Below are 27,555 nucleotides of genomic sequence, written 5' to 3'. Positions count from 1 at the left end.
TAACCTGGTGTTCCTAACTTCCATGTTCTCATCTATCTGCTAAAGACCTTAAAGTCACTACAAGAATCCATGGCAGTAGAAGATGGAATGAGAATCCAGGGTTGATTCAGACTTTGGTAACACAAGTCCACTGATGACAAATTGACAATGCTGGTCATTTCTTTATGGCTGTTTTTGGAAGAGTTAATTCTTCCTAGGTCTTCCCCAGCACCCTGAGAAAGAAAACTGCTGCTACTACCAAGCTGAGAACAGCTTCCTAAAGAAACCTAAAGAAACCTTCTGCAGCAACAGGGATCCTGACTCTTTCAGCTGAGATCGGGGTACTAAATCATCAACAGCCAGTTAGGTACCATTTAGAGCTATGAAGCGACAAGTAAAGAAAACAGTGCTGGGATAGACCCCTACTCCTAAAGGAGCTATCACTAGAAGACCTATCCCTTGAACCTGTTTTACCCTTCAGGCTCAGCTGACAGTTTTGTTAAATTCTGAAGATATATTTATATTACAAAACCTACCTTGGCACATTGGATCATCAAAAGACCTGTCCTGAAAGGTACAGGGCTCCTGAACCTGATGGTAGCCAGAGGACTCCAAGAACAACCTTTTTCAGATTCAAAATGGCACCCTTACATACTGGCTTTAAAGCAAACACTGACAGTAAGGGTATAAAAATAGAATGGATTAAGCTTTGCAAAAAAAGGTAAGAGACAAGTGTAGGGAATACCTGTTCTGCTTTTCCTTGACATGTCATCTATGAAACCAGAAACAGATATAGGATATGTGTATGGTATATGTATAGCTGACCTAAGGCTCTAAGCAGGGACTCACCTACACTCATGTCAAGCAAGTCTGCACAGAAATTCCTTAAGAATCTCAAATTTTTACTGTCCTGCAAAATTCATTATAGAGCAGGCCAGCACTGTTTAATACTACAAAAGGCTACCATTCCCCCAAACAGGTCAACTGCTACTACTAAGAAAATTAAATGCTCATGAAGAACAGTAACATAGATGGTTGAGAACTGGTGATTAGATACAAATGAAGACTTTTTTTTAAGCATTTAGCCCCAGGTCAGCACCACTCAAGTAGTGCAACAATTCACTGTTTGCTCTATACCATCTTAATGTAGATGTGATTAGAAGCATAAGCTTGACCAAGTCAGCCTTAGGACACAGGAGAAGCTAAGTAAGAAACTCATTTCTTTGGTGGGATCAACAAACATGTCTATTATCCTATCCTGCTCTGTCTTCTTGATTGTAGAAGGGCTCAACAGCATCACCACTGGGTTGACTAGAGCTGCGAATGAAAAAGGGGACTTAAATCTATTGCTTCTCCAGGCTCATGTTTCAGTGAGTACAGAAAATGGTGCTACACTGGATACTGGCAAAAATACATGCTACACCCAGTTGCCTTCATTTCATCCCCTACTAAACCATCCTACAGAGAGATTTTTCAGACTGTCTGAAAGCAGGCATCACTGCCTTTTCTAGTCTACCCAGAAGCACTTACTCCAGGAGGGAGAACAACGCAGTCTTTCATCAGCTTGGGCATATGTATCCCTATCATACCTCCTGCTCCCACTGAGATGTCAGGTTCCTCAGAGTCAGTGCAAAATCCAGTTTCTCTTAAAGGATGCTCCAGAGGCAACCAACAACTCAGCTGGTGACCAGCTTCAGGAGAATGCAGTGATTCAGAGTCCTGCAGCATACCCTCCTCTGGAGCTACTGGTTAAGACAATTTTTACTTGCAGCCTAATTTTACATGAGGAATTATTAACTAATCATAAACAACAAAACAGAGGCTTGAGATCACATTGTTAATAACAATGCATGAACAAGGCTGCAACAAAATCATGTAGTACTTACACTACTTTCTGTGATGCACTTCAGAGGAACAAAAGTACTGAGCATCCCAAGTCCTCTGAGAACTGATTATCACTAGAATGCAGTAAACAGCTCACATGACATGGCCAAAAGGAGACTCACTACAATCTTTCCACAAATTGTCAGCAGCACTCCGCTTTGACATTAGGAAAAGAATCATCCTGACCTACCGCTCTCACTTTCCAGGTAAGCATGAGTAGCTGGAACCATACAGACTGTCTCACCAGTCTTATTTTAGAACATGAGGAAGCCATGAATAGAGTCTCTTCCCTTAAATCTAGAAAACAAGTCTATTACATAAAAAACCCCATTTATTTGGGAAAGGAATGGATGACCACAGCAGTGCTAAACTGTTAGAGAAATAAAGTGGGCAACCTAATCTAGACAAATAAGTACTTGTGATCTAATTTTTAGCAAGAAGGTGGCAATCATGCTGCAGTCCTATTCCCTAGAACAGCATTACAAAGACTAGAGTAGAATACACATTAAGTTAGTCATATTTTTCTAGAAGCTTTCCAAACAAGGCCTACCTCTGTATCTGAATCTCAGATACAGGTTTCTGAAGTCTGAGATACTTTTCAAATGATCAGTCTTTCTCAGGACACACATGCAGTTTCATTGTTCACAGCCCAGAATAAAAAAAAAATAAAAATAAAAAAAAAAGGCTCTTGGGAGCCTCTGCATGCTGCCTTGAAATCTTCATTCCCAGTTTTCTCCCTCATGTTAATAGCTATGAACTCAGCCATTCTGAACATTTCCAGCTAGAAAAACTGCCTTTTTTATAACAGGGTTGAAAGTGGCACAAGCAAAGAGTGTCAGAAACATGGACATGGATGACAAATGAGCCATACAGCATGACAAGGGCAGTCCTTGGGACTTGGGAGCCTCTGCATGCTGCCTTGAAATCTTCATTCCCAGTTTTCTCCTAATAGCTATACACACATGCAGTTTCATTGTTCACAGCCCAGAATAAAAAAAAAATAAAAATAAAAAAAAAAGGCTCTTGGGAGCCTCTGCATGCTGCCTTGAAATCTTCATTCCCAGTTTTCTCCCTCATGTTAATAGCTATGAACTCAGCCATTCTGAACATTTCCAGCTAGAAAAACTGCCTTTTTTATAACAGGGTTGAAAGTGGCACAAGCAAAGAGTGTCAGAACAAGACACATGGATGACAAATGAGCCATACAGCATGACAAGGGCAGTTCAAATCCTTGGGACAAGGACCACCACTTAATTGTGGGGGAAGGTGGCAGAAAGTACTGAGCTCTGGAAATGCCTCAGGCTCCCTAGGGAAGCAGTATGGCTCCTACTTAAGCTCTCTTTCCTGGGAAGCTCTTAATTTATGTTTACACTGAAATAAATGGAACAAAACAGTTTATTTGTGGGGGAGCATCTGAGAGGGTGGTTAGTGCAGCCCTGGGGAGGCAGCAGGAAGCGGGATAACCTCAGAGCCAGGCCCAGCAGACAGTACATGAGGAACATTAATTTCCACATACACAGCTCAGAGGAATCTAGAAATACAACTGAGGGAGGAAAAGGGCGAAGCAAAAAAAGCAGTAAAGTTTTTTGGTGTACTTTTTTTTTTAATCCAGTTGTTGGTATTTCTGGAGTAGCTGATAAACTGCTACTTCACTAAAACTATTATCTAACTCATAAATCCCCATGTATGCCAAGGTTCTCCAACTTTGAACAAAGGCATCAGAGTCAGTCAGGAAGAGCTAAGGCCAGAGAGGTAGCTAGTTTGGCAGGTAACTAAACAACCTATCAGCCATGGCTCCTCCTTGATTCTTGACTGTCTCATCACCCCCAAATATCCAAAGATTACAGCATTTATTTTAGTGTTGAAAGCTGCAGAACTGTCAATACCCAAGGACCACACAAATGGATTTACCTGTCACAGCTAGTTTAAATATAAGTCCCAAGACCTAAACACAGAATAGCTTAAGCCAAGCTTGGTCTTTGGTTAAAGCACTGATGGAGACTAATTCTAGATTCATTTCCCCTGCCCCGAGACTCCATCTTTGTGCGTGTATCCACATGAGCAAAGGGTGGCTAAGAGTAGGAGGAGGCCTCTTTAGGGAAGGTTGGGAAGCAGCCACTGGAAAGCGGGAGAAGGCACACTATGGTACCAGCCGCTGCTTTCTGGACCTCATCCCAGCATCTGCTGCCAGCGAGTTCTCAAATCCCTTTGCCAGCACATAGTTCTGCATCCAGCTTCTGCCAGAAATAGGCTTTGACGCCACCATGCGGTACTCTCCCAGAAGCACAAGCCCAAAAGCATTACCACCACGGTCATTCCAGGCACTGCATTACACATTCCTCCCTAGTACTCAGATGCATGTAGGACAGTAATTCAGAACTACATTGGGCTAGATGGCTCAATAGAAAATATTAAATGCTCTAAAGGGATGTTTAATCATTCACAGCCATCCTTTGCAAGGGCACTAGTGGGTCAGTAACTTCAACTTTCCAGCACTTCCCCAGTTCCCTTTCAAGTCCCTTTTAATCATCCCATTTTCTAGCATGAGATTCTGATGAACGACACTGGCACAGGGGCAGCTGTGATTCAACGTCCCCTGCCCTCACAGAAGCCTATACTGAGGAAAAAAAACAGTATCAGGCTTCCTTGTAATAGGGAATGCACGTTTCTCTGTAGCGTCAGAAAGCTGGAAGTTTCAAACCGTACTCAAGAGCCAACCAACAAAGACACCCCCAGTGCCTTACCAAAGCAGCTGCCACGATGTGAAAGGAAAGTTTTACAAGCTGTGGCAATGGCCAGCTCAGCGGAAACTACAGTCTTGATAATCAGGTCCTCCACGCTGGCCATCAGTGCTGCAAGGAGGGGAGGAGAAAAAAAAAAAAGGAAAAAGTAGATTGTGAAGCAGCACACAATATCTAGAAAAGCATGAGAATATGCATATGGACAGATACCTGTGTGAATCAAAGCACATGAGAGTCTATGGATGACAAAGCAATGATGTCTGGAAACCCATGCAAGCATAAGTATATAAATACATGTGTAAGTATCCTAGTGCAAAAATACTCACAAATGAGAATGACAAAAGTGAGTATATGTACAGTGCAAGTAAGCAGAAACATGTGGCAAGCACATCAACGCAAGTCAGCTGGAGTCTGATCACCACCCACTCAGAGCATTAGGAAGGATTAAACGAGAGTGGGTTAGCGAGATAAGCCCTTAAACTACAGAGAATAGACCATAGCCACTGAGATACAAAATTTTTTCTTGTGGACTTTTATGAAATAACTGTTCTGTGATGTTGCACCTTCCTCTAAAGCAGCTGTTCCCATACCATGACTCACAAATAATTTCAAAATGGTATGACTGGTGACAGCTCCCAGTCCTGCTGACCTATAGATAATCTGCAGTTTCAGTAAGGAAGCTCTCTCCAGCTCCTGTATGAGCCTGTAAACAATGTTCAGGAACAGGAATCTGAGCTGACAGAGGGAGCAAAAGGCAAGAAAAGATGCACGTTAGATATAGACCTGGATTCTACACTGGGCTTGGGATGAGTCATGCAATAGAAAGAACACCACACTTAAGTTTCTGTTTTCAAGGTCAAGCAATAGAGAAGTGAGAGGAGGAGGGAATGAACAAACACTGGAGTCCTAGTCTGAAAAGTTAGTAGGGATGACAGGACAGCCTTCCCCACCCGTCAAAGGGAGGGCAAGCAAACACACAAGAACTCCAGCAAACCCACACAGACATTTGGTAATCCCTGTCCCAAAGAACATCTAGTACAAACCACTTGACTAGAGAGTTCGATTTAGGCCTACAATTACTATTTCTCATGTTCAGATGATGACATGCAGGGACCTGAATAATTACAGAGGAGCATGCAAGCAAATTCAGATGTGAACTTCTGCGCCAGAAGACAATTAAGTGGAAGCAACACAGCATGGGAATGTCTAAGTGCACATAAACATCCCAGAGCACAAAAATCTTGCCAGCCCAGACAAGGCCAGCACTTTCCAGCCAGCATTCTGCCTGGACCAGAACCAGATGCATCAGCGAAAGGTGCAAGAAGCCTTGTAATGGATAGTTAGAGAAACCTGCTTGCATTGCTCAGCAGTTTACGCAATTAAGAGTACAGGTTTTATACTTTAGGTTGGGGTGGGGTCTGGAAACATATCAATATAAATAACTATGCATACACAGCTTACTGAAAACATATGGTGCAAGTGATTGGACAGCCATGCACACATATGATGGGGAAAAAGTCTACTTCTATCTGAAAGCCAGATTCAAACCCCTTCCTCCAACATCTAAGTGTTCCCTGGCAACATTTGCAATATGGGCATAGCTGCTATCAGTAGTGTTACTGATGCCTCAGTATCACTGGTAATTTATCCCTTAAAGGATATACCTGGATTCTGCTCTGCAGATGCATTTACTCCCAGCAGACCTGGCAAAGGTGTGGAAGAGGGAGCTATTTTATATGAAACACAGACTGAAATGAAAACACCCAGCAAAAACCTGAGCCATGGAAAGATGACACCACATCCAAGAGTCATTCAAACTGGCACAGTTCTCCAGAGGTTGGTCACTCATCAGACTGAACAGGCCATGGGAGCAGTAGAGGGAGGGAAGCTTTTAGAAGGAATGGAATGACCTTAAGAAACGGGAAACGTAGGTAAAATATTAAGAAACACACCCTGAGAAAGCCCCAGAATATTATTTGCAAAAGGGAAGGGGTAGGCCTCATCTCTGGGGATAGGACTCATCTCTGGGGATAGAGAATAAATGCACAGCTCTAGTGAGTAAGCTGTAAGGAATAATGCTTCCCTCCACCCTGCTCTGGTGCTAAATGGGACTCACTGGGGCTCTTCCCTGACTTCTTAGGAATCGCACTAGTGAGATGATTAATATCCAACAAAGGAATAAAAGAACAAGATCTATACTGACCTGCAGTGTCTCTCCCCTCTTGTTTTAAGTACCTCAGCATTGCACTCATGCTCCACTTGTTTCCATAATCCTCTACTTCAGGATCATCACAGCTAAAAATAAATGAAAGAAGCAAGTTGACACCACTGGCCTACCTCTATGGACTTGCACCAGCCTTAGACCAACTTAGGTAAATTGGCTCAACCTCTAATGATCAAGTTCCATTTTCCAGCCAAGTACCTGACATAATCTCCACTCTTCTTGTTGACACTGTAGTTGGTCAGATGCATGAACTGGTTTTTAATGTTCTTGGATGCCTGGTCATACCTCACTGTTGCAAACCTGTAAAGAGGGATAAAGATTCACAGTATTTCTTGAACAACTGACATGCTTGCTAAATATGACCTACTACACAGACCGCTCAACCACAACAGCTAGGGAGAGAATGCATGTAATGAGACTTCATCATACGCAACCTCTCCTCACAAAAAATAGTTTATTCTCAAGGGCCACATCCAGGTGCATTTAGTCTCTTTTTCAGTGTTTTAGAGCAGGGAGCTCCATTTGTTCTCCTGGGAGTTTTCACACCTAACAGTGTACACATCACGCTAGGCACATTTTTTCTCGACTGCTTAGATTTGTGGTCTTCGGGCGTTCTGGCCAAACAGGCCACTTCGCTTTAGACAGTCAACGTCACAGTCCCTTCAATTTCACAACAGGACTCACCACGAATACATAAGATCCACTGGTCCTGGGAAATGCACACTTTCAGAGCAATCATACTACATATGCATACCACAGTCAATACTTCCTGAAGTCTCATACAAGCACAGCTCAGTTCTTGTGTACTCCAAGGACTCCTTAGGAAAGGCTGAGGGTGGGAACATATTTCTACCACCAACAACTAGACAGCCTACAACTACCAATCCTCTTTCTCAAGAGTCATCCAGGAAACTAGGTACAACCTGCAGGCCAGACCAATTTGTCCAACAAGGCAGCATCTGCTCCAGGGTGACTACACAGCCCTTCCATATCTCAAAGATGTCAGGAAAGGGACTGTAGGGAAGATCGCCATCAGGAGCAGGACACTGCTACAAGCTTATCTAGTCTCCGCATGAACCCTGTCACAGCCAACAATACCACAGTTAAATCAGCCTGTTTATTATGGAAACAGTGATAACCTCCTGATTAAAAGGCATTACTTGTACTGTAACTGAGTACCGCATCACCACTCCCTTAGCCATACACTACCATCACAGGCATTTGTGTTGAAATGAATCAAAGAATTGATCCAACTGAAAAATAGACCAGGATTTTGGTTTGTAAGGATTTGAGGGATTTCTGGTTTTGTGTTGAGGGGGAGGCAGAGGGAACAGGATGTGAGAGGGAGAAGGGTGCGAAAGGACAAAGGGAGATCAGCTCCCTGATCCAGCTACAAAGCTGTAACTTGATAAGCGTGTCCCCCCCCCCTCCAGTGGCCACACAGACTTAAGCTATCCATACTCTCTTTCCTCAGCTATCCACCTTCATTTCACCTGCACAATACCGGTACAAGAATGTCTGTCCTGCACAGCAAGCCATCTAAAAACAGCCTTTTTTGCTAAGCTATTTATCAAATCAGATCAGTTCACTGCATGGGTACAGAAATGCTTGTGGTGACACAATACAATGGACACCACAAGCCCCTGAATGAGCACAGGAATATAGCACAAAATTGCACTGAAGCAATTTAAACAGTAATCTTATCAATAGCACACCTCTTTAAGAAGAGGTTGAATGAATGCTGAAACAATATAAGCTTCTGGGGGAGGGGAAGGAGCTTCCTGCAACCAACTGCTAGTACAGTTGCCCATGATACCACTCCATTCGTTTGCACTGCGCAGCCAGAAGGGAACTGACCATATACCTGTGCCAGGAAAGGAAAGGGTCAACACGAGAATGGGAACAGCAGCCAGGAAAAGTGCAGGACTGTTTCTCTTGATAGCCATGCCAATTTAAAGTGTTTAAAATTACATCCTGTGCAAAAGTTGCTTTCTAAAGGTGTAGTTGCATGATCAGCCTTTGTCAATCTAAGGATGCACTGCAGCTGAAAGCTCATCACCTGCTCAATCGCACTCTCCAGCCACCCTACTTGATCTGCTCCACAAGTTACATAGCCACAGGCAAGTCAGATCACTTCACAGATCTGACTGAACAGCCACTTGAGCAAATTTAGAAAGATACCAATTAACTTTCAATGAGATGCAGGTACACCCTCTTTCAGACATAACAAAGGAGAGTGTTAGGACTCAGAGTCAGGACAGAAAGAGGGCAATGCCTCCATTTTAGGAGCAGACCACAAAACAACTTTAAAAAAAAAAATTCAAACGTCAAGCAGAGAATAATACTATTTGTGGTGACATTTGCAAAATCCTACATCCAGACAAGAACACGCCATCAAGTTAAATATAATGTAATAGAATAGTTCCACTCGGAAGGGACCTACAATGATCATCTAGTCCAACTGCAATCATTTTCTTATTCTGCCTGTAATCAATTCCTGTTTCAATATATATTTTAGGGCTCAGACTTTGAAGAAAAATGAATAAAACAAAAGATCGAGGGCAGAAACCAGGGCATCTGGTTGGCAGATTGACCAGTATGAGCCACTGCTAACCACCACAGCTCATAACAGCAAGCACGTTCTAGTTCAAAAAAAACAAAACAAACAAAAAAATCAACAAGAGAAAAAACACGTTCTTCACTCTGACCATCCTCCTATACCACAATAGCTTAAGATGCCAATATCTCGAAAGAGATAAAGGGGAGTAAGAAAGGGTAAAGGGGAAGCCAGACATATGCTATCCTAAGAAGCCCTGGCAAGAGGGAAAGTACCAAGGAGAGCAGGGTTAGTTGCAAGAAAAGGAGAGTATATTTGGGTGAAGCCTCAAAGCAGGACAAGGGAGGCAGTGCTCAAGAAAAATGGAAGAAGGAGAAAGGGCAGGGAATTTGTAGCATCTGGCTGTGCAATGAAGTTAGCGTCCAGAAAAGACTACATCCCCAAATTGCTTTATTAATAGTCATCTCTCTTCATCCTTCCCCTATTATTTTCTGTAGTTCAGAAGAAGCTGAACTATACAAGAACATCTAACAAGTTACACAAAAAAAAAAATCCTTCCTTTAGAAAGAACTGCCAAAAAAAAAAAAATCTCATTTCTCAGTGAAAATGAAGCCACTACTGCCCTCACTTGGTAGCCATTTTGAGAAATAGCTCTCTCTCCACAAGAACTATACCAGCAAATCCATGAAGATGCTCATCAGATTAAATCTATCCTTAAATACACAGGTGGGAGCAGGAAAAAAAAAAACCCTCCATGATGTAACTAACTCTAAGCAGCAAGGTTAAAAAAAGTGAAAAAGATTTTGCACCACGTTTTTCTGAGCTTTAACTACATATGAAGTCAGAGCAGCTGGCAACAGAAAAGAGTTTGGAAGTTTGGATCCCCTTTCCACATATTTCCACAGCTTAAAGTATTTGAATTTCTTTTCAGTTTAACTAAGTTTCCTGGATTTAGCACTTCTGTTTTGAAAATAGTGACAACAGCCCTATCAAATATTTTGTTCTTAATTATAATTTCATCATCTCCACCTTAACAATCATTTATTGGCAGCATACTGAAAGCATTTGTTGATAATATGCTTTCAGCCGGATCCTGGAAGATACTGAGCACAAGCAGCAAGCTATTTCACAAAGTCATGGCTCCCTTGATACTTTGAAGCAGAGGGCAATTAGGTTCACCATGCTTATCAGCTTCTTATTTTTTAAATTATGCATATAACCAGAAATATGAAGACATGAACCCCTGGCAGACATAGACAATACTTCTAACAACAGTATTTCTTTACCTTGCAAATGCTCGCATTAACTTCCTTCTACAGAGACCGTCCTTAATTATTAGGTGGTCCGAGCTCCATGCCCACAGAATTTACATTTCCATGGGAACTGATTATTCAGAAGGGAATTCAATGTGTTCTAGAGCTCTCAGTACATAAACTTTCTCTTCTACTATGATGCTGTCATCTTAAGGGATATCATGGGCCAGTTCAGCAATGCATCAAAAAAAAAAAAAAAAACCCCACATTAAATGACTCAAATCTACTATCAAAAAACCCCAAGCTTTAAACAACAGAATCAAATGCCAGCTTAATACATTTTCCAAGAGCTGGTTTGACAGCCTTACTAGCCTCATGCTAAGTGCAAGTCTGCAAATGGAAAATCCAAGTTATTTCTAGAGCCTCTATCAATAGCCTCTGGATGTTAGAATGGTGACAGATCACAAGTATAACGCTGGCAATAGCCCACACCCCTTAGGCTGTGTTTCACACTTGCTTGGGATGGAAGAGCATTACTACCACTGAAATACCAGTTATGATTACCTTCAGTACTCTATAGTTCTACAGCTTTTCATACTATACTTCACTGTACCTTTCTTCCACTGTAGTAACAAGGCTACTCATCCACTACACTTGTTCTCTCCAGGAAAGACAAGAGACGTGCATGCTACAGAATGTCTTGCTTCAACAGAAATTTACAGGTTATTTTTAGAGACACTAAGGTCATAGGAACAGGCCTCACAGTAAGTGTGGAAGGTAGGAAAACTTCAATGCTTGTAAAATCTTCTAGGTGTTAACCTGAGATTAGAATAAACTCTTGAGAAATCTTACATCTTTTAGAGGATTATTTCATTTCAGGGCCCCCCTCTTTTCCAATTTCAAGCCACTTCTAAGAATAGAATATTTGTCACCTAAAAGATAAGGGCCAAGATCCTAAAAGCAATTTAGAAACTATATGGTAAGGTGGCACAGAAAATAAAGGGCGAGCCTGATGTTTTCCCAGTAACACAATTTACCACAAGCACATGCTGCAACATTCTGCACGAGCTATTTTCCTAAGCACTAAAGGCTTCATGCCCAGGTATCTCATATTGCTACAATCCAGCCAAAGAGTGATGAAGGCACAAATAACTGAGGCCAGGTCATCATCTGCCAGGATAGGACTGTTTCCTAGCCAAAGCATTACTCGTGGATGCTGCTATGTCGGAGCCTGCAATCAGCCAGGAATCCAAGAGTACTCCTAAACTGGAGGCTGGACTGTCCACATGCGGAGGTGCATCTTCAGCCAAAGGAGACTATTTTATCAAGTAAAACTCTTCAAAACGCTATCTTCTGCCCATTAAAACCACCTCTTTCTTGCTCTGCTTCAAGCAACTCTTATTTTCCCCCACTGTGATCTGATCCTGTCCAAGTTCTGGACTACTCCATTGGCTTTGCAATGCAGAGACCTAACATACTGAACACTGCTGTGTATTGCTAGTAGTTAAGTTTGTGTGGTCTGAATGGTTCAACAACTGGATCCACATTGCTTTGAATTCTTACAAAGAATTTTCCTGTAGGACTTGTCAAGTGAAAAAAAAAAAAAATCTAGGAACAGGTGAAATTTTCCACTGTTAGTGAGACAGGAAGTTTTCCTGCCACTTCAGTGCATTCTTCTGACCCCACCTCATCTAAACCAGCAGTTCTTCTTGTTAACAATGTGAAATATTATAGAGGCAACCAAGAAAGGAATGGATGTCTGTTCTGTATTCACCATCAGAAGGATATCAACTCTGTTTTGGCCTGAATTCAGGTTTGCTTTCTCCACACCACAGGTTCTAACCACAAGTTTTCAAAGTTGGATTTCTCCTGCGTTGACTGAACTCTCTTTCACCTGCCAATGGACTTGTGGGGGGGTGGGAGGATGACAGGCAGAGGATGCAGGAGGAATGGTCCCCTATCACAGCATTAACCTGGGTCACCTCTGTGACATGTATTATGCAGAGATAATAGAGCTCACAGCAGCAAGGACATAGGAAGCACCTTCCACTGTCTTGTTATGTACTGCTTGCATTCACCGTCTAAATTGAACAACAAGTGATATCAAAGATATTCACTTTCATTAACTTGTTTCCCTGGCCTTACTGCACTCCCATTCTCTCAAAGATCCTCCCCTTCTAATAAATCTTGTCCTTTTAAAATCTTAGGAAAGGGATAAGTTAAGAAAATTAAGGATACCTACTAACATGATATACAAGAGATTAGATTCCAAAATCCTCTAAACAGAAATGTTGCGGGAGAGCTTCTACCCCAAAACTACAGCTGGAAATAGCAAAGATTAAACTGAGGTTGACTGTGCACTATACAGTTTCCACACAAACTGCTGCCAGCAATACAGCCTCCCAGGCAGAAGTAGCAGCAATCATATTGTGAACAGCCCTGGCAGCTTCCCTCCCTTTCACTGCAGCTTCTCTTTCCTCAGCAGGACAGAGGCCCTTTATTCCTGAATTTGAAACTTAGAATAGAGAAGTGACATTCGTACATTCAATTGTTCTGACACACCTGCCCATGTCTCAGCTGGTCACAGCCAAGTCACACAGGTGCACGCCAGCTCGGATGAAGGCAACAACCAGTTCCCTTTACCAGCAACTACACAGTGCTACAGAGCTCACCTTCAACAACAGCACATTTGCACTCCCTCTGGCTGCACTTTCTCTTGCATCAGAGAGGGGGAAAGAGCAATCAAAAGCAAGCAGTAGGGTGGCAGTAGTGGCAGCAGGTGGCCTGAGCAGCAGGAACAGAAAATCAAGGGAAAAATCCTTACTCATTTCTTCAGACTCTAGAAGTACTCTCAACCTCCAGACTACCAGTACATCACCTAGAGGCATCCCAGCTCTCTGCCTCCCTGTCATGCTTCAGACTTCCCATGTTAAAAATCACCTTTGGCATTCAGATACTGACAGATTACTGCCCTCCCTCCCCATCTTGTAAGAGTTCACTATAAGCCTAATAAGCAAGCTTAAGCTCCACCTTCAACAGGCCACCTACTCTACAAGTGACATGCAGCACTTTTCCCTGTTGACCTAGCAATCTACAAAACATGTCACAGAGCACACACTTATCTCTAGAAATCCCCAAATCCGCCACACCATGCCAAACTTTGATTGGCTCCTAACCCACACCCCTACACTGCCTTAACCCAAACAACCTACCCCTTTACTGTCACACATTCAGGCAGGACACTACCCAAGGGGATGTACACCGCTCTTTGCCTTATCCCCAGCATTACTTCAGGAAATTAATTGACAACAAGGTAAAGTTTGTCATATGCAAGTCATTTTGGAAATACGTAAACTGGATCATTAAATATTTACATAAGATGTTACATGGTTTTGCATGAAACTTGGCAGCTCTGGAATGCTTATTTGAGACATCTAGCCAGGGCCTGGGAAAGGAGGAGGAGAAGAGAAAATACCCTGGAGTGGGAAGAAGGAAAGAATAGTTAATCCCTTTTCTCTCAAGTAAGTGCTACAGAAAAAGCACACATTATGATAGTCTTTTCCATGACTGCACACAGAGTTCCTGCCTAAATGTCCTGGAAATAACCAGCGTAGTGTTTCTATAAGCACGCTCCTCACATTTTATGCTTGGAGTCACTTTCCCAGTCCCTCTTTCCTCCCCTCCCCACGCATTAGACTTTGGCTTCCCTGTTAGTCTATTAGCTGCCACTTTGTTTAGGGAACTAAGGCCACATAGAAAGCTGTTTGCACCATTCAACTCTCTTTATGGTTCCCATGAACTGCTATTAAAATCAGGATGAAAAAAAACAAGACGCCCTAAGGGAATTGTTCAATGGACTAGAACTGGTAACGGAGAACTACAGATATTTCCATTTTTAATACTATCAAGGTATGGACTCCAAAATGCCACCTGGGACCCAGTTCCCTTGCAGTATAGGACAGAAAACAGAAGTCTAGAGACCATCACAATCCCCCTATCTGCAACACGAATATTCTCCACAGCATCCACCTGATATGTCAGTTAGCAACTGAGTATGAATAGGAGCCAAAGCTTGTAAGGGAATTACTAAACATAAAAAGGAGTTTTAGTGACATCTCTATGATGGCAGAGTTTCTCTAACCGAAACTGGATAAAATTATTCAAACAGTTCTATGTTAAAGAACAAGATCCGGGAGCAGTTTTACCAGATGTCTGCAGGGACAGGAAAAAAAAAAAAACACAACTTTTTTTTACTTTATCTTTTCATAACAAATTTGCCAGTTTTCAACTTATGCACTGCCATTAACAGGATTTTGAACCTATGGAACATAAGGAAACACCAGGAGGGTGACCGAGCACTGGCACAGGTTGCCCAGAGAAGTTGTAAAGTCTCCCTCCTTGGAGATATTCAAAAGCCATCTGGACATGGTCCTGGGCAACTGGCTCTAGGTGGCCCTACTTGAGCAGCAGGGTTGGACCAGAAGACCTCCAGAGGTCCCTTCCAACCTCAGCCACTCTGTGATTTGGTGAACCTCTTCTATTCTGTTTCTCAAATTCTCTAGTTTCTCATTGTACAGACTGTCACCAGGAGTTGCCCAGCCTCTCCGATAGTACACCGACCCTGTCTGTTAAGCACAACAGTAGGATCATGTAGTTATACCCAGAGACCCACTATGCCTGGGTAGACCACCCTTTGCTACTCAAAGACAGACTCAAAGGACTGGGGGGGAAGGGGGAGAGGGAAAAAAAAAAAGTAATTTGAGGAACATGAAAGATGAGGAGATAAAGAGATAAAATATATATATTTTATATATATATATAAGAGATAAAAAAATGAATTTGCTAGTTAGTATTTAGCTACTTTTCCTTCAGAATTTCCTAAAATATGCCATCAAGAAGACAAGTTGCTGAAGCTAGCAAGACACACTTTTTACTGGAGAATGGTGATATGCTACATCAATATTATAATTACATCACTGCAAGATATAAAAAGATTGCTCAAGGAGCCATTTTTCCACTCCTTTTTTTAAACAACTCTTTCAACCAAAAGAGCAGTTTTGATGAAGCTCAACAAGAGCAGGTTGTTCAAAATGAAACCCTTGTCCAAGGACCCTAACTAAGGGCCACATCCTATACCACAGACAAGTGTTTAAGCTACCTGCCATGGGAGCCAGATTTAACAAAGGGCATCACTAGGCCATGACTTAAATATATATAGTAAAAAAATATAAAAAAATTTATATAACGTATATATAAAAATATATATAGTAGGCTTCCTTGCAACTCTCAAACAGTAAGCAGCCTGAGGCCCAACTACCCCATTTTACAGAAGAAAATTCAAGGTAAAAAACACATAGTCTAAAATGAGGTAACGGGTGTCTGTATAGGCAGTAAATTTCTATTAAAAGACATATATAGATAGACAGTTCTTTCCCCTCAGTGATTCAAACCCTGCTTATCTTAATTAAAAAGCAAGGAAGCAGCACAAAGTCTCCGGGCTTGATGCACTATCCACTGGTCCAAAGTCCAGTGGGGACAACAGTGAAAAACACCACTCCACAGCTTCTGTGCGAGGCGATGTCTACTGAAGTGGTTGTAGTCTGATCCCAGGTGTCCATGAGTTACGCTCGCTAAGAAGCGGAGGCCTGCCAGGCAGGGGTTATTGCAAGGGGGACGGGGCTGCTGTGGCCAGCTCTACCGGCTCTGGCCTAAGCCCAGTCTGTGAGGTAATGTGAATTCCTTGGCTCAAAACTAGCACCTGAATTCTTTGGAAACCACAGGAATTCAGCACAGAAAAGGTAAATATCCCAGCGGAGCCAGTGCTAATTAGGAAGCCAGGCTACTGAAGGAGGGGGTGCTGCGAGGCTGAGGGGGGTGAGCTCAGGCACCAGGATGGCAGCTGGTGGCAGCCACTTAAGCCCGGGCTGCCCCCCCCGCCATTACGGGAACTCTCATGTCCTTCTGGAAAGTCTCCCCCAGCTGCTGCTCCTTGGGCCCTTTGCAAGAACATTTGGTTTTCAGCTCAGTTTTGCCTGTTTCTTTTTTATAAATCCATTTTTCAAATTCAGTGTTAATCTGACTACGAGGTTCCTGCTGGAATAGGACCCTTCCAGCCATTCAGGCTCAGAAATAAGGCTGTCTAAACCTGGTAGTTCAGGCAAAAAAGTAGGCTATAGAGAAGTCTCCCCAAAACAAGGAGCCATTTCACTATGAATTCCCCACACCATGCGTCAAGTCCCCATTATATCTGCAGGCACCAAGCAAGACAGGTCCACCAGGCTCCCTTCTGTCCCACAAGGAGGTACACAGAAGGAGGGAAAGTCAGACGGGAGAGAGAAAGGCGTCCCTAATTGGCAAAATGGGGAAGGCTCACAAACAGCACAAACTATTCCTGGCCCCATGTCCTCTTCAGCTGTACTTCAGACACAAGTCAGGCTTGTTATTCTCTCCTTGCATGGATGCCCCTCCAAAAAACAGCATAATCCACCAATTCAACAGTTGGCTGTAAGAGCAGCCTTGGGACTTCCACATAACTGGGCTTGGTGAGTCACCTTCAAAAGCACGTCAAAGTTTGTAATTAACACTGTAGTTTATCAACAATGCACCTCTTATTCATACTAGGATATAAAAGGTATGTCAGTAAATATATTCCATCACATATTTTGGAAGTCTCAGATAAACAAAACTACCTAGATTTTTAACAAATGAACAGATGACTGAGTTATACCCTCAGGCAAACCTGGACCAAGCTTGCCAAAATCATCTCATTCTCCAAACCTATACCACCTATGCAAAGGTCCCAGGTACAATTCTCCAGGCTGTGAATCACAGATTGCCAATCTAGATGATAATTGTCCTTTCCAGCACCAAGTTACTAAATATCTGCCAGTTTAACAGATGTATGGCAGCATGCTTTGTCTACTTTTTTTTTTTTTTTTTTTTTTTTTTTTTTTTTTTTTTTTTTTTTTTTTTTTTTTTTTTTTTTTTTTTTTTTTTTAAGTATGTCCTAGAAAAGTGTTCGACACCACATTTTTCAATCCAATTAAGCCACCCAGTGCTGCTTTATGCCTTAAGCACAACTTCAGTCTTGTTTCAAGCCTCAGGAAAGAGAAAAAAACCCCATCCCACTCCCTCCAAACAGATCACCTAATATCCCCAAACATACCTATTAGCAGTGTTCCTTCTAGAGGTGGGCCAGGCCTAAAATATGCAAGAGGAGGTTTGATAGAGTTTGAGGGAGGCAAGACCAGAAAAGTAGTATTGTACCGAAAGATGAAAACATGGAGCACATTCACTAATAACATTCTTAGTAACTTTCCAGAAGTCTGATACCTGAACCCTGCTGACCTAAGGCTCTGTCCCTACAGCCCTGTCCCTACTAAATACAGCTTATTCCATGGGGAGTGGGGTGGAAATAGCTACAGAAGGAACCTACTCAACATCAGCACTTCCTAAGTTCTACTCAATATTCTTTTAGGGGGTAAACAAATAAAAGCTTTGAGGTCAGTATCTTCCTGAAAAATTGCATTGGAAAAAAAGAGAACTTCAGCCAGGGTAAACCAAACAGTTATTCAGTACTTCCAGCACAAATCAAGCAACAGTAGCTGAAGGCTTTGTTACACACCTCTGGGTACATACCTTTCACATCTCCTTCAAAGGAAACTTTTTCTTCACTCTTCCACATGGTAAGTGAAACACAAAAGTTACACATGCTGGATCCATAATCCCTTTCTTCTCCTCAGCACTGGAGCCTCAAATTCCACTCTAGATCATGTCATGACAAGACTAGCTGTGCCAAGAGAAACCAGGCCTAAGGAAGTATCTAGTCAAACATCACAAATGTGTATTATACCAAGTTTGTTCCTTTTAAAGATCATTACATCTTATGGTTTCCTGCTAGCACTGCTTTTCTGGTAGAGGTCACCAACTTTACTGAAACAGTCAGGTTCCTCTTCTACCTGGAATACGCAAAGCATAACACTGGAAGGGAACATTACATTTCAGACAGACTAAGAAAAAGGGAAAAAGAAAATTAAGAGAACAACCCAGAAGAGGTCACCCTGACTACACTTCAGAGACTACCTACCTTCAGAAAGCAAACTAAAAACATGGAAGTCACCATAGTGCTCCACAAGCACTAGTGGAGGTCCCAAAACCAGATTCCTTTGTTCTGCTGGTGGGTTTCCCGTTAGATTGCTTCAATACCACCTTTGATTCCAGGCCCTGATCTTACCTCCTAGTTCTCTGCTACAAATTGCTTCCACTCTTAAGCAGTGCGGGGTTTTTTTCTTAAGTAAAGAACAAAAACCAGCTTCCACTCCCAAAGGTTAAAGCATTCCCCTCTCCCCGCACAGCTCAAGTTTTGTCCCAGCTTTAAACCAAAGCATTACACTGTGTGAGGCAATAAAAGGGTCTCTCCCAGCACTTAACTCCTACTGTTAAATGGAAGGCAAAAAAGCTAAATAGGAAGCCAGAACCCAGTAGCTCCAGGTTCCTTACCTCTCATCGACAGAATTTGCAAATCCAGGGCATGGGAAAAATCCAACTCGCTAAAGCTAAAGACCACTAGTGCCATCTGGAGGCCATACAGAACAGCCCACCTAAAGTTTTCTGTCAACCTCTGCTCATCCTTGAGTGTTGTCCTCCAAAGAGAGCTTGCCAGCACTTGCTGCACAGACATACCAACTCTACAGCCATAGAAGAAGGGAAAAGTTTAAAAGTTATTAAAGATATTGTCTGCAATAAATTTATACCTATCATGTGAAAGCATTCAACTACAAGTCTTGCTACAAGCTTTTAGCCATAGCTGACACTACAGCTGAAATTGCTCAGTGGGCAGTTGAAGTTCAGTAACAGAACTAGAGTTACCCTCCAGAATCAGGACTGTCCTTGGACCAGAGATAACATCTCATTTCCTCTACACCAGTCCCACAGTTGTACTGGTATAGCTGACCATATCACAGAGCAGCATTAAGATACCTAGTGCCACAGTTAGTCTCCATATACTAGCTACCTCTCACAGAGAGCTGTAAGACGAGATTCAATTTGAAGGAAAGGATAACTACCATTAGTAACACTGTGATGTCCTGTACATATATGCTCCACTTGTCATGTATGTGGACACCATGTGCTCTAGTCATGTATGTGGACATGCATGTGGTCTAGATTTGATTATAGTTTAAACAAATGGAATCTAAACATGTGTAAGACTGTTAAGGATTTTAGAACACTGAAAAGTGAGTTGCAAGTATTACTGCCACATGGGATCTTACCAAGATGGAGAGTCCAGAATTGAAACTGATGCTTCTGGATGGATACCCAGAAAGAAAACTTAAGTTATTTGCTCAGGGTTGACTACAACACTGTTTCAAGCTCTAGAGGTGAATATTCTGAATGTCAAAAGAACAAAGAAATTCAGCCAGCCAGCATCCAGATTATCAAGTAGGGACACTGGCTCACATACTCAAAGAAATCAGATCATTGTTTCAAAAGACCTTTTACCTAGGATAGCCCAGGTGATCTACAGTCTTGCTACCAGTAGAAGCTCCTGGACTATTATCTTCCAGGAAGGTATTTCCAGGCACATAAAGGATAAAACCATTATTGGAACAGCAAGCACAAATTTTCTGAGAGCAAATCATGTCTGATGCCTCCTGATTGCCTTCTAGGATGACATGAATGGTTCTGGCGACAAAGGGAGAGCAGTGGATGGCATAGCTCAAGACCTGAGCACTCAAATGGCCCCTGTAAAGCTAGAGGAATGGGCTAACAGAACCCTCATGAACTTTAGCAAAAGCATATGCAAAAGTCTTGCACCTGGGAGGAGTAACCCTGTTTAACATTACAGGCTGGGTGGATAGAAAGCAGCTCTGCAGAACAGACAAGCAGTCCTGGTGGACAAGCTGAACATGAACTAGCAGTTTGCCTTTGCAACAATGAAGGCTAACTACACGCTGGGCTGTATCAACAAGTGTAGCCAGTAGGTTGATGGAAATGATTAATACCTCTTACTTGTGAGTGCTTAGCAAGTACTGGACACACATCTGGAATGTCGTGTCCAGTTATAAGCCCCCCAGTACAAGTAGAGGTATTGACTAAGTGGTGCAAGTCTGGCAGAGAGCTATTAAAATGGGCTAAAAAACATGATGTACAAGGAGAAGCTGAGGAGAAAAAGATTGTTTAGCCTGCAGATAAGAAGGCTAAGAAGAGATCTAACTGTTGTGTTCAACTCGTTAATGCATGGCTATAAAGACAGAGCCAGACTTTTCTCAAAGGTACATAGCAGAAGGACAAGAGGCAACAGTCAAACTGCAACAAGGGAAATTCTGATATTAAAAACACACACACATTTACAGTGAGAATGGTCAAACACTGGAACAGATTGTCAGGAAAGACTATGGAATCTCCATTCTTGGAAGATATTAAAAAATTTATGGTATAAGGCCGTAGAGCACCTGCCCAAACTTTGAAGGAGATCTTGTATTGAGAAGGAGGTTGGACTAAAAACATCCAGACTTCCCTTCCCACCTAAATAATCTGATGATTCTATCTTAAGGCATTCACTAGAACTGTCTGACCAGTGTATTTCAGTCAAAAGAATATACTTGTTTCCTTCCTCATTTCCTTCCCTAGACCTCTAAATACAACTAGAATTGTTAAAAGAAAAAAAAAAAAAAAAAAGCATACACATCCCCACATACACTTCCCCCCTCAAAGCAAAACATGTTACGCTACTGTCAGAGACAAAAATGCTGTCTATCATAGAATTGGCACACTTGCCCCCAACAGAGTAGAACACTTGTCTCTTACACATATGGATTTTTCCAGAAGTAAACTCCTTTGTTACAACAAGATCAGCAGAACTACCTTTAAGACATTAATGATGGTGCAAATCCTATTTTGGAGGCCTGCTATGCACTGCCCATTTTCAGACCATCCTAGCAATCTACTCATGTGTTCACAATCGATGACCTTGTTTCCCTCTTCACTTTCCAATAACATGCAATATTAGCAACTAATAATTTAATTGCTGATTCCCAAGAGAAAAGTCTTGCATGCCAGGCATGTTTAAGGCTCCTTTTCTAAAGTTAATATAGTTGTCAATTTTTCCACTGACCAAGATGAGCTACCCCTTCCTGCCCCCCTTTAGGGAAACAATCTGTTCATATTATCTTTGCAGGCAGAGGCACATCACAACACACCTGAAGGGGATTTGCTCATCAATTTAAAGGAGGATATTTCTTGTGGGATCATTATTAATATATCCTTTATGGATTCAGTATCTGCTTTGGATAGAGTTAAGCTGGATTCAGTATCTGCCTAAGTCAGAGCCATGCAGGCTTGAACCCTAGAGATATTCTTTCTGGATACGTCAGATGGGCTTATAAGACAGATTCAGCATTGCTTAAAACTGTTGCAGAAGACAGTCCTATGATGCTCTCTTCTCAAATACCACTATAGTTAAATTTCTGGTCTGTTGGAAATTCAGAGGGGTGATTATTTCAAATTTATTAGTTACTATAGACAGGTATTTAGCTAAACTTCTGTGATGAGGAGAAACAGGTATTTTTGGCAGATAAGATTCCCAGGAGGAACACTTAAGTATCTTTCATGACTTACATCCAAAAGAAAATTGACATCTTGAAGGGTAAGAACAGTGAACTAGTCTAAACCCACTTACTCAATACTGTAGAAAATACAAATACTGACCTAAAATTTAGAAGAGCAGTTAAAAGTATTAAAACAAAGGCCAATTCAGCCAACAACAGGTCTCCAACTGCTTTTGTCTTTAGGATTAAACAGAAATTGAGAAAGTTTATATTCCCTTCATCTTGGGGGATGGAGAAGGGGCACAAAGGCATGAAGAGTCCAAACAGGTTTCAAGAAGAACCCGACCTTGAGAATGAACACGCCAATGATGGTGTGTTTGGTCATTCAACCCTTAAGAGTTGAAAACTTGCTTTATTTATTTACGTATGTAATAAAGTCCCTCACTAAAGATCCTATAATTTATATAAAGAAAACTGATGGGACACAGGATGATTAAGAATCATATATTTAAACTCTGCAGAACTCCCTAACTGGCACTTCCCTCATTTGCTATTGTGTCAGGAGTACAGAGGCAAGCCAAGACACCTCTGGATCGGCAAGTGCAGGTACACTGAGAAAGAAGAAACCTCCCCTACCTGGCCAATCCTTCCTCGTAGAGATAGATGACAAGTGGATCATAGGATGTAACCAGAACATAGAGGCGCACATCGAATTTGAAATCTGAAATACAGTTGTCAAGAGTCAGTGACTGCAAATATCTTTCAGACATCATATCCAGTTGAGGAATTTCAACAGACCCTGAGAGTAATGAATCATTATCTGCTGCTGACATAGGTGCCTGAAGCTTTCCCAGTTGAAAAGCTTCCAGATTTTAACAAATTCGCTAGTTACATTTTTCTGGTACTAGAGGAAGATAGACCACTCAATTATTCAACTAAACTCCTGCAAAGGTTGCAGAGATCCTCAGGTGTGGGGTTGGGGGAAGAGAGAAAAGCAATTCCTAAGCACACTCACCATCTATGAGTAGCGGGTTGCTGATGTAACGAGAAACCAGGATGTTGTCTTCCAGGACAATCTGGTTTGGCTACAGAAGAACAGAGAATCCAAGAGTGAAAAAACAGGAGGCTTAAGGAATAAGAAGATGACCAGATCAAACCCACCATTTTTTCCAGCCTTTCCCTCCTAAAGCCACTCTGTACCAACAATTATGTCTGGGGAGGGAGGAAACAAAAACAAAATGAAAAAACACCACTGTCAATCACAACATACTTAAGGTAATTAGATCCTAACCAGAAGCCTGGGAATGATTACATTGCCAAAAAAACTGCCCATTGAATCTTCCAGTTAAGTGCTCCTTAGAGTAGAATACAGATTTAACAGCCATATGGCAATGATGTAAAATAGGCAGAAAAAGAACACATCTAAGAAGTGACTGTCATTCTGTTTGCTTCTCAAGTGTTTAACCAAACACATGAAGGAGGGGTTTAGAAGACACTGGAAAGAGTATGTAACTACAGTTGGTGAGGAAGTTACAAGTGAAGAAAATGACTCCTCAACTTGTGATCTTTATAGCTAGATCCTGGGCTGGTATCCAACCCTTTTGTCTACATGAGTAAATACCTTCTACTGAGGTTCAGGTCACAGCAGGGGCTACTGTACCAGGAAGACACAACCCTTGTAGCTCAGAACAGAAAGATCTATCTATGACAAATACACATCACGAAGACATGGGATCTGTTGAAAAAGCTTTTACTTTTTGCTGTATGCAAGCCTCTCTCTTGTAATCAGTTTTAACTACTCATACAAACAGTTTCTTGCAAAACATTTTCTTGCCTTCAGTTTGCAAAAGAGCCAAGAGAACCCCATCACCCTGCTTTTATTCAATTTTGCATGTATTCAGCCACACCACCAGCATCATGAGCAGGAAGTCTAGGCATATAGAGTGCACATATACAACGTGAGGGAGCAAGCTCAGCTTCCCTCAGCACATCACACAAAAGTGACAGCCTGTTTTATTATGGATCAGAGAAATTCAAAGGTTTGTTGTTTTGTTGGGGGGGGGGGTGTGTTGGTGGGACATATCCACATAGTGCAAAAGGGAGGGGTGGGGGGGGGGGGGTTGTTGTTGTTTTTAAACACTTCTGTGATGAGATTCTAGAAGACACTCCCTTAATGGCATCACACTGAAGAAAACTGAAGTCTTTGGGCCAAACTAGCTGAAGTGTTTCTGGAACAGATATACACAAAGGGAGATTGGTCCCAGAAGGGTCTTTTCCCCAGTTCATGGCCAACTGCCATATAAGCCTGAGCTCGTTCCTCTCCTTCAAGCAAAGAAAAAGCTGAGTGCAGCTCTGGAAATACTTACCTCATACACTTGGCAAATTGCTCCTTTATTTTATGGGAAATGATCCAAGTAGAGAACAGATGAGGCAGCATGACCCTTTCAGTGCAAGGGAGGCTAAAGGGGTTTGAGTGAGTGAAAACAAAATGACTCACCAGTCAGTTTTGCTGCTGAGAATATTTATTAGAATCCCCTCATGTGTTTGGCCCCTGCCCAGATGTATTTGTTACCTATGACAACCTAACTCCCTGCAAAGCCCAAAAAGGGCAAAAGACACTATAACCAGCACATTGAAATCAAAGAACCATCCCCATTACACCTCAGTAAGAGCACACTGGCATTTAGATAACACAGCTCTAAGATTAATACACATCCTACTGCATCACATAAGGTTTCATTGTAACTGGTCTTTTCCAGGGGGAAGAGGGAGACAAGGGGACTGTTTGAGGACTGTTTAGGTCGCACAGGGAAACAGCTAAGAAGAGTTCTGGGAATCTTACCAAGGCCAGCCTACTGTCAGCCACAAGGAGAGCATGAAGCAGCACAGCTTCTCAAACTGCCTCAGCGAGCATGAACTTGCTCCTAATACGCCAAGACTTGAAAGTAGGTTGCAAGATAAGCACAGCATACAAAGAAATAGATTGCTTTTGATTACGCAGCATAGGCCCGGGCAGGCTTTGCCAGCTGCTCAGGACTGTTGAACTGCTCACCAATGTATGGTTGAAATCCAGAGCAGGGCCAGTGTCTGGTTAGATGTTTTCATGCCCCTTGCCTGGAAGCTGGCATAGTTTTGCAGACAGTGTTACTGAAGAGCAGTCCTTTTGCTGAACACTTACATTGTTTATCAGGTAGACACCTCGACCCCTGGAAGAGGCCACAGGCTTCACTATCCATGGGCCTCTGTCCTTAGAATAGGTATCTGGTTAAAAGAAAACAGCACAAGTCCGAAACATCTTCCATTTTGCTTATTTACAGAGGAGCAAGAATCAAGAATGTTGCCTACAGTAAAAGCTTTAGAGAACTCCATGAGGAGATCAAAGTCTACTTTTTTGATGTCCCATTTTACCCCTTGGGACCCACTGCAATTATTACAGCCCCTCCCTGAAGCCCCTTCTGCTGCTCTGATATCTTCATTTCTCTGCCCTATGCCTCCTTTTGGCACTTCTCTCTTCAGTGCTCCCAGATATTAGTCAGGGATATTGTGAAGTTGATCATTAACAACACCATCCACAAAAAAAAAGCTCAGTTCTGGAGCCTTAAAGCCCACATCCACTCTTGAGGACTTACACAGGCATGGAGTAAACAGCAGAGTAGAAATTATATAAAGAAATCATGTGGGTCTTTTCCATTGTCTTTCCAGCTTCCTCTAATTTTGTTGCCTTAACCACTGGCATGATCAACAGGCTGGGATATTAAAAGTAATTCCCTTCCCCCCACCCAGTTATTTTGCTTTAGGTCTGGGCATCATCAGCCATTCACTTACTGCAGAAGTCCTGGTACTCTGTCGGGAGGATAAAAGTCTGAGGTAAGATATGGAATGTCTTGAATCCATGGGCCAGCTGCATACGACTGACGTTCTTGTATAGTCTGTCCTTTCGTGTCAGTTCATATGACCTGAAGTCCCAAAACAAGAGACTGTATCTATTTTTTCCCCACATTACCGCAACCCTTTGTCCTAGTTACTGAAGCATCTGTAGCCCTGTCAGATGTCTAAACCATAAGCTGCAACTACTCTTCAGTTTTACTCTCTATGCCCTATGGCCATATTAATATACATCCTCGTTTGTAGCACCACTTGCAATTCCCAAAACAGACTGAAGCATAGCAAACTGTTATAATGGTGTTTGTAAACTTTAGCAGGTGACAGACTATCTCTGTAACTAAGAACCCAAAGCCCCAAATACTTTACTTATACCACCAAATAAAGAAAAAAAAACCTTTAAAAAAATCCAGTATTTGGGCTACAGACAAGCACTTCAACTCACATACTATCTCCCCAAACCCCCAAAAACCATTTAGAATGAAGACAGCATGTGGCACAGGCCCAGTGCGTTGGGACTTTACAGTAACATGTATACTCTGGTTTTTTTAGAGCTACCTATGTTCAGAGTTTTGCAAACCATCACAAAGATGTTCAGCAAAACATGATATCAAAGCCTTACCTAGGGAAATGATTGACTTTCTGAATATCTGTAAGGGAACGCAGCAAGTAGGGCTTCAAGTGTGATCCTGTCCACATGAGATTATAATCGCTGCTATTAGGGTGTACCTAAAAAGCAACATAAGAACACCATACACAAAAACATAGAACTAATGAAAAGCACCACCACTTGTCCTACAGACTGTGACCTTATGTCTATGAGATCAAAGCAATTCTAGTTTAAGACAATCTCCTCTACCCATCTCTAATATTAGGGCAAATCTAGCCAGACTCCTGTCCTAAGCTACTATACAGTGGTGCTGGGAAATAACCACATCATATTTCTCTAAACAAACTTGTGGTTTTATTCTTTTTATAGACTGTTTAAACCCAATTTGTAAAGTGTTTTAGATTTCTTCAGGAAACTTGTGAGACCAATTCCTTAACTTGGTGTTATTCAGAAGAAAATCCACCATACACACTCATCTCTCAAACTGTCATTAGCTGCATGTAGGACATTCTTTAGAGCAAGACAGGTGCTAGAAGAGAAACATGAAACACTACATCAATGCTTCTGTGAGCTTGCAAAGGCTGAGAGATTAAATTCTTCAGATCTTCCCAAGGGTGTGAGATGACGCTTTAAAAGCAAGAAGAGAAAAAACACGACCCAACTTCAGCATCCCTTTTTCCCTAATTTTGCAGGCTTAAGGTTAAAGGGTCCTCCTTTGAGAGAGCAAAATCACGACATATTTCCTGTCTGACTGGCAGAGTATGTAAAAAGAAAAACTTCAGGAGGGTCCAGAGCAACTTTCTGGTTCTAACCCTGCAGAGTAAAAAAAAAAAAAAAAAAACCAACAACCAAAACAAACCACCCACAAACACAAAA

The 27,555-nt window shown here is 42.0% G+C and overlaps 1 protein-coding gene across 1 annotated transcript in view; it reads right to left on the bottom strand.

The window, feature by feature from the left end:
• Positions 1 to 27,555, bottom strand: part of TTLL5 (tubulin tyrosine ligase like 5) — a 145,489-nt gene that overhangs the window by 112,816 nt on the left and 5,118 nt on the right. Inside the window, exons 4-11 of the mRNA XM_009280721.1 lie at positions 26,692 to 26,798; positions 26,013 to 26,143; positions 25,366 to 25,448; positions 23,203 to 23,272; positions 22,824 to 22,908; positions 7,027 to 7,128; positions 6,808 to 6,899; positions 4,608 to 4,715 (exon numbers count right to left, since the gene is read on the bottom strand). Of these exons, the coding sequence (XP_009278996.1) occupies positions 4,608 to 4,715; positions 6,808 to 6,899; positions 7,027 to 7,128; positions 22,824 to 22,908; positions 23,203 to 23,272; positions 25,366 to 25,448; positions 26,013 to 26,143; positions 26,692 to 26,798 (778 nt within the window). The remainder of the gene's footprint in view (positions 1 to 4,607; positions 4,716 to 6,807; positions 6,900 to 7,026; positions 7,129 to 22,823; positions 22,909 to 23,202; positions 23,273 to 25,365; positions 25,449 to 26,012; positions 26,144 to 26,691; positions 26,799 to 27,555) is intronic.

This window comes from Aptenodytes forsteri, unplaced genomic scaffold, assembly GCF_000699145.1.
Source record: "Aptenodytes forsteri isolate BGI_AS27 unplaced genomic scaffold, ASM69914v1 Scaffold193, whole genome shotgun sequence".
In the NCBI taxonomy this organism is placed as follows: Eukaryota; Metazoa; Chordata; class Aves; order Sphenisciformes; family Spheniscidae; genus Aptenodytes; species Aptenodytes forsteri.
The sequence above is the reverse complement of the archived record's forward strand: the minus strand, read 5'-3'. Positions and strand labels throughout refer to the sequence as shown.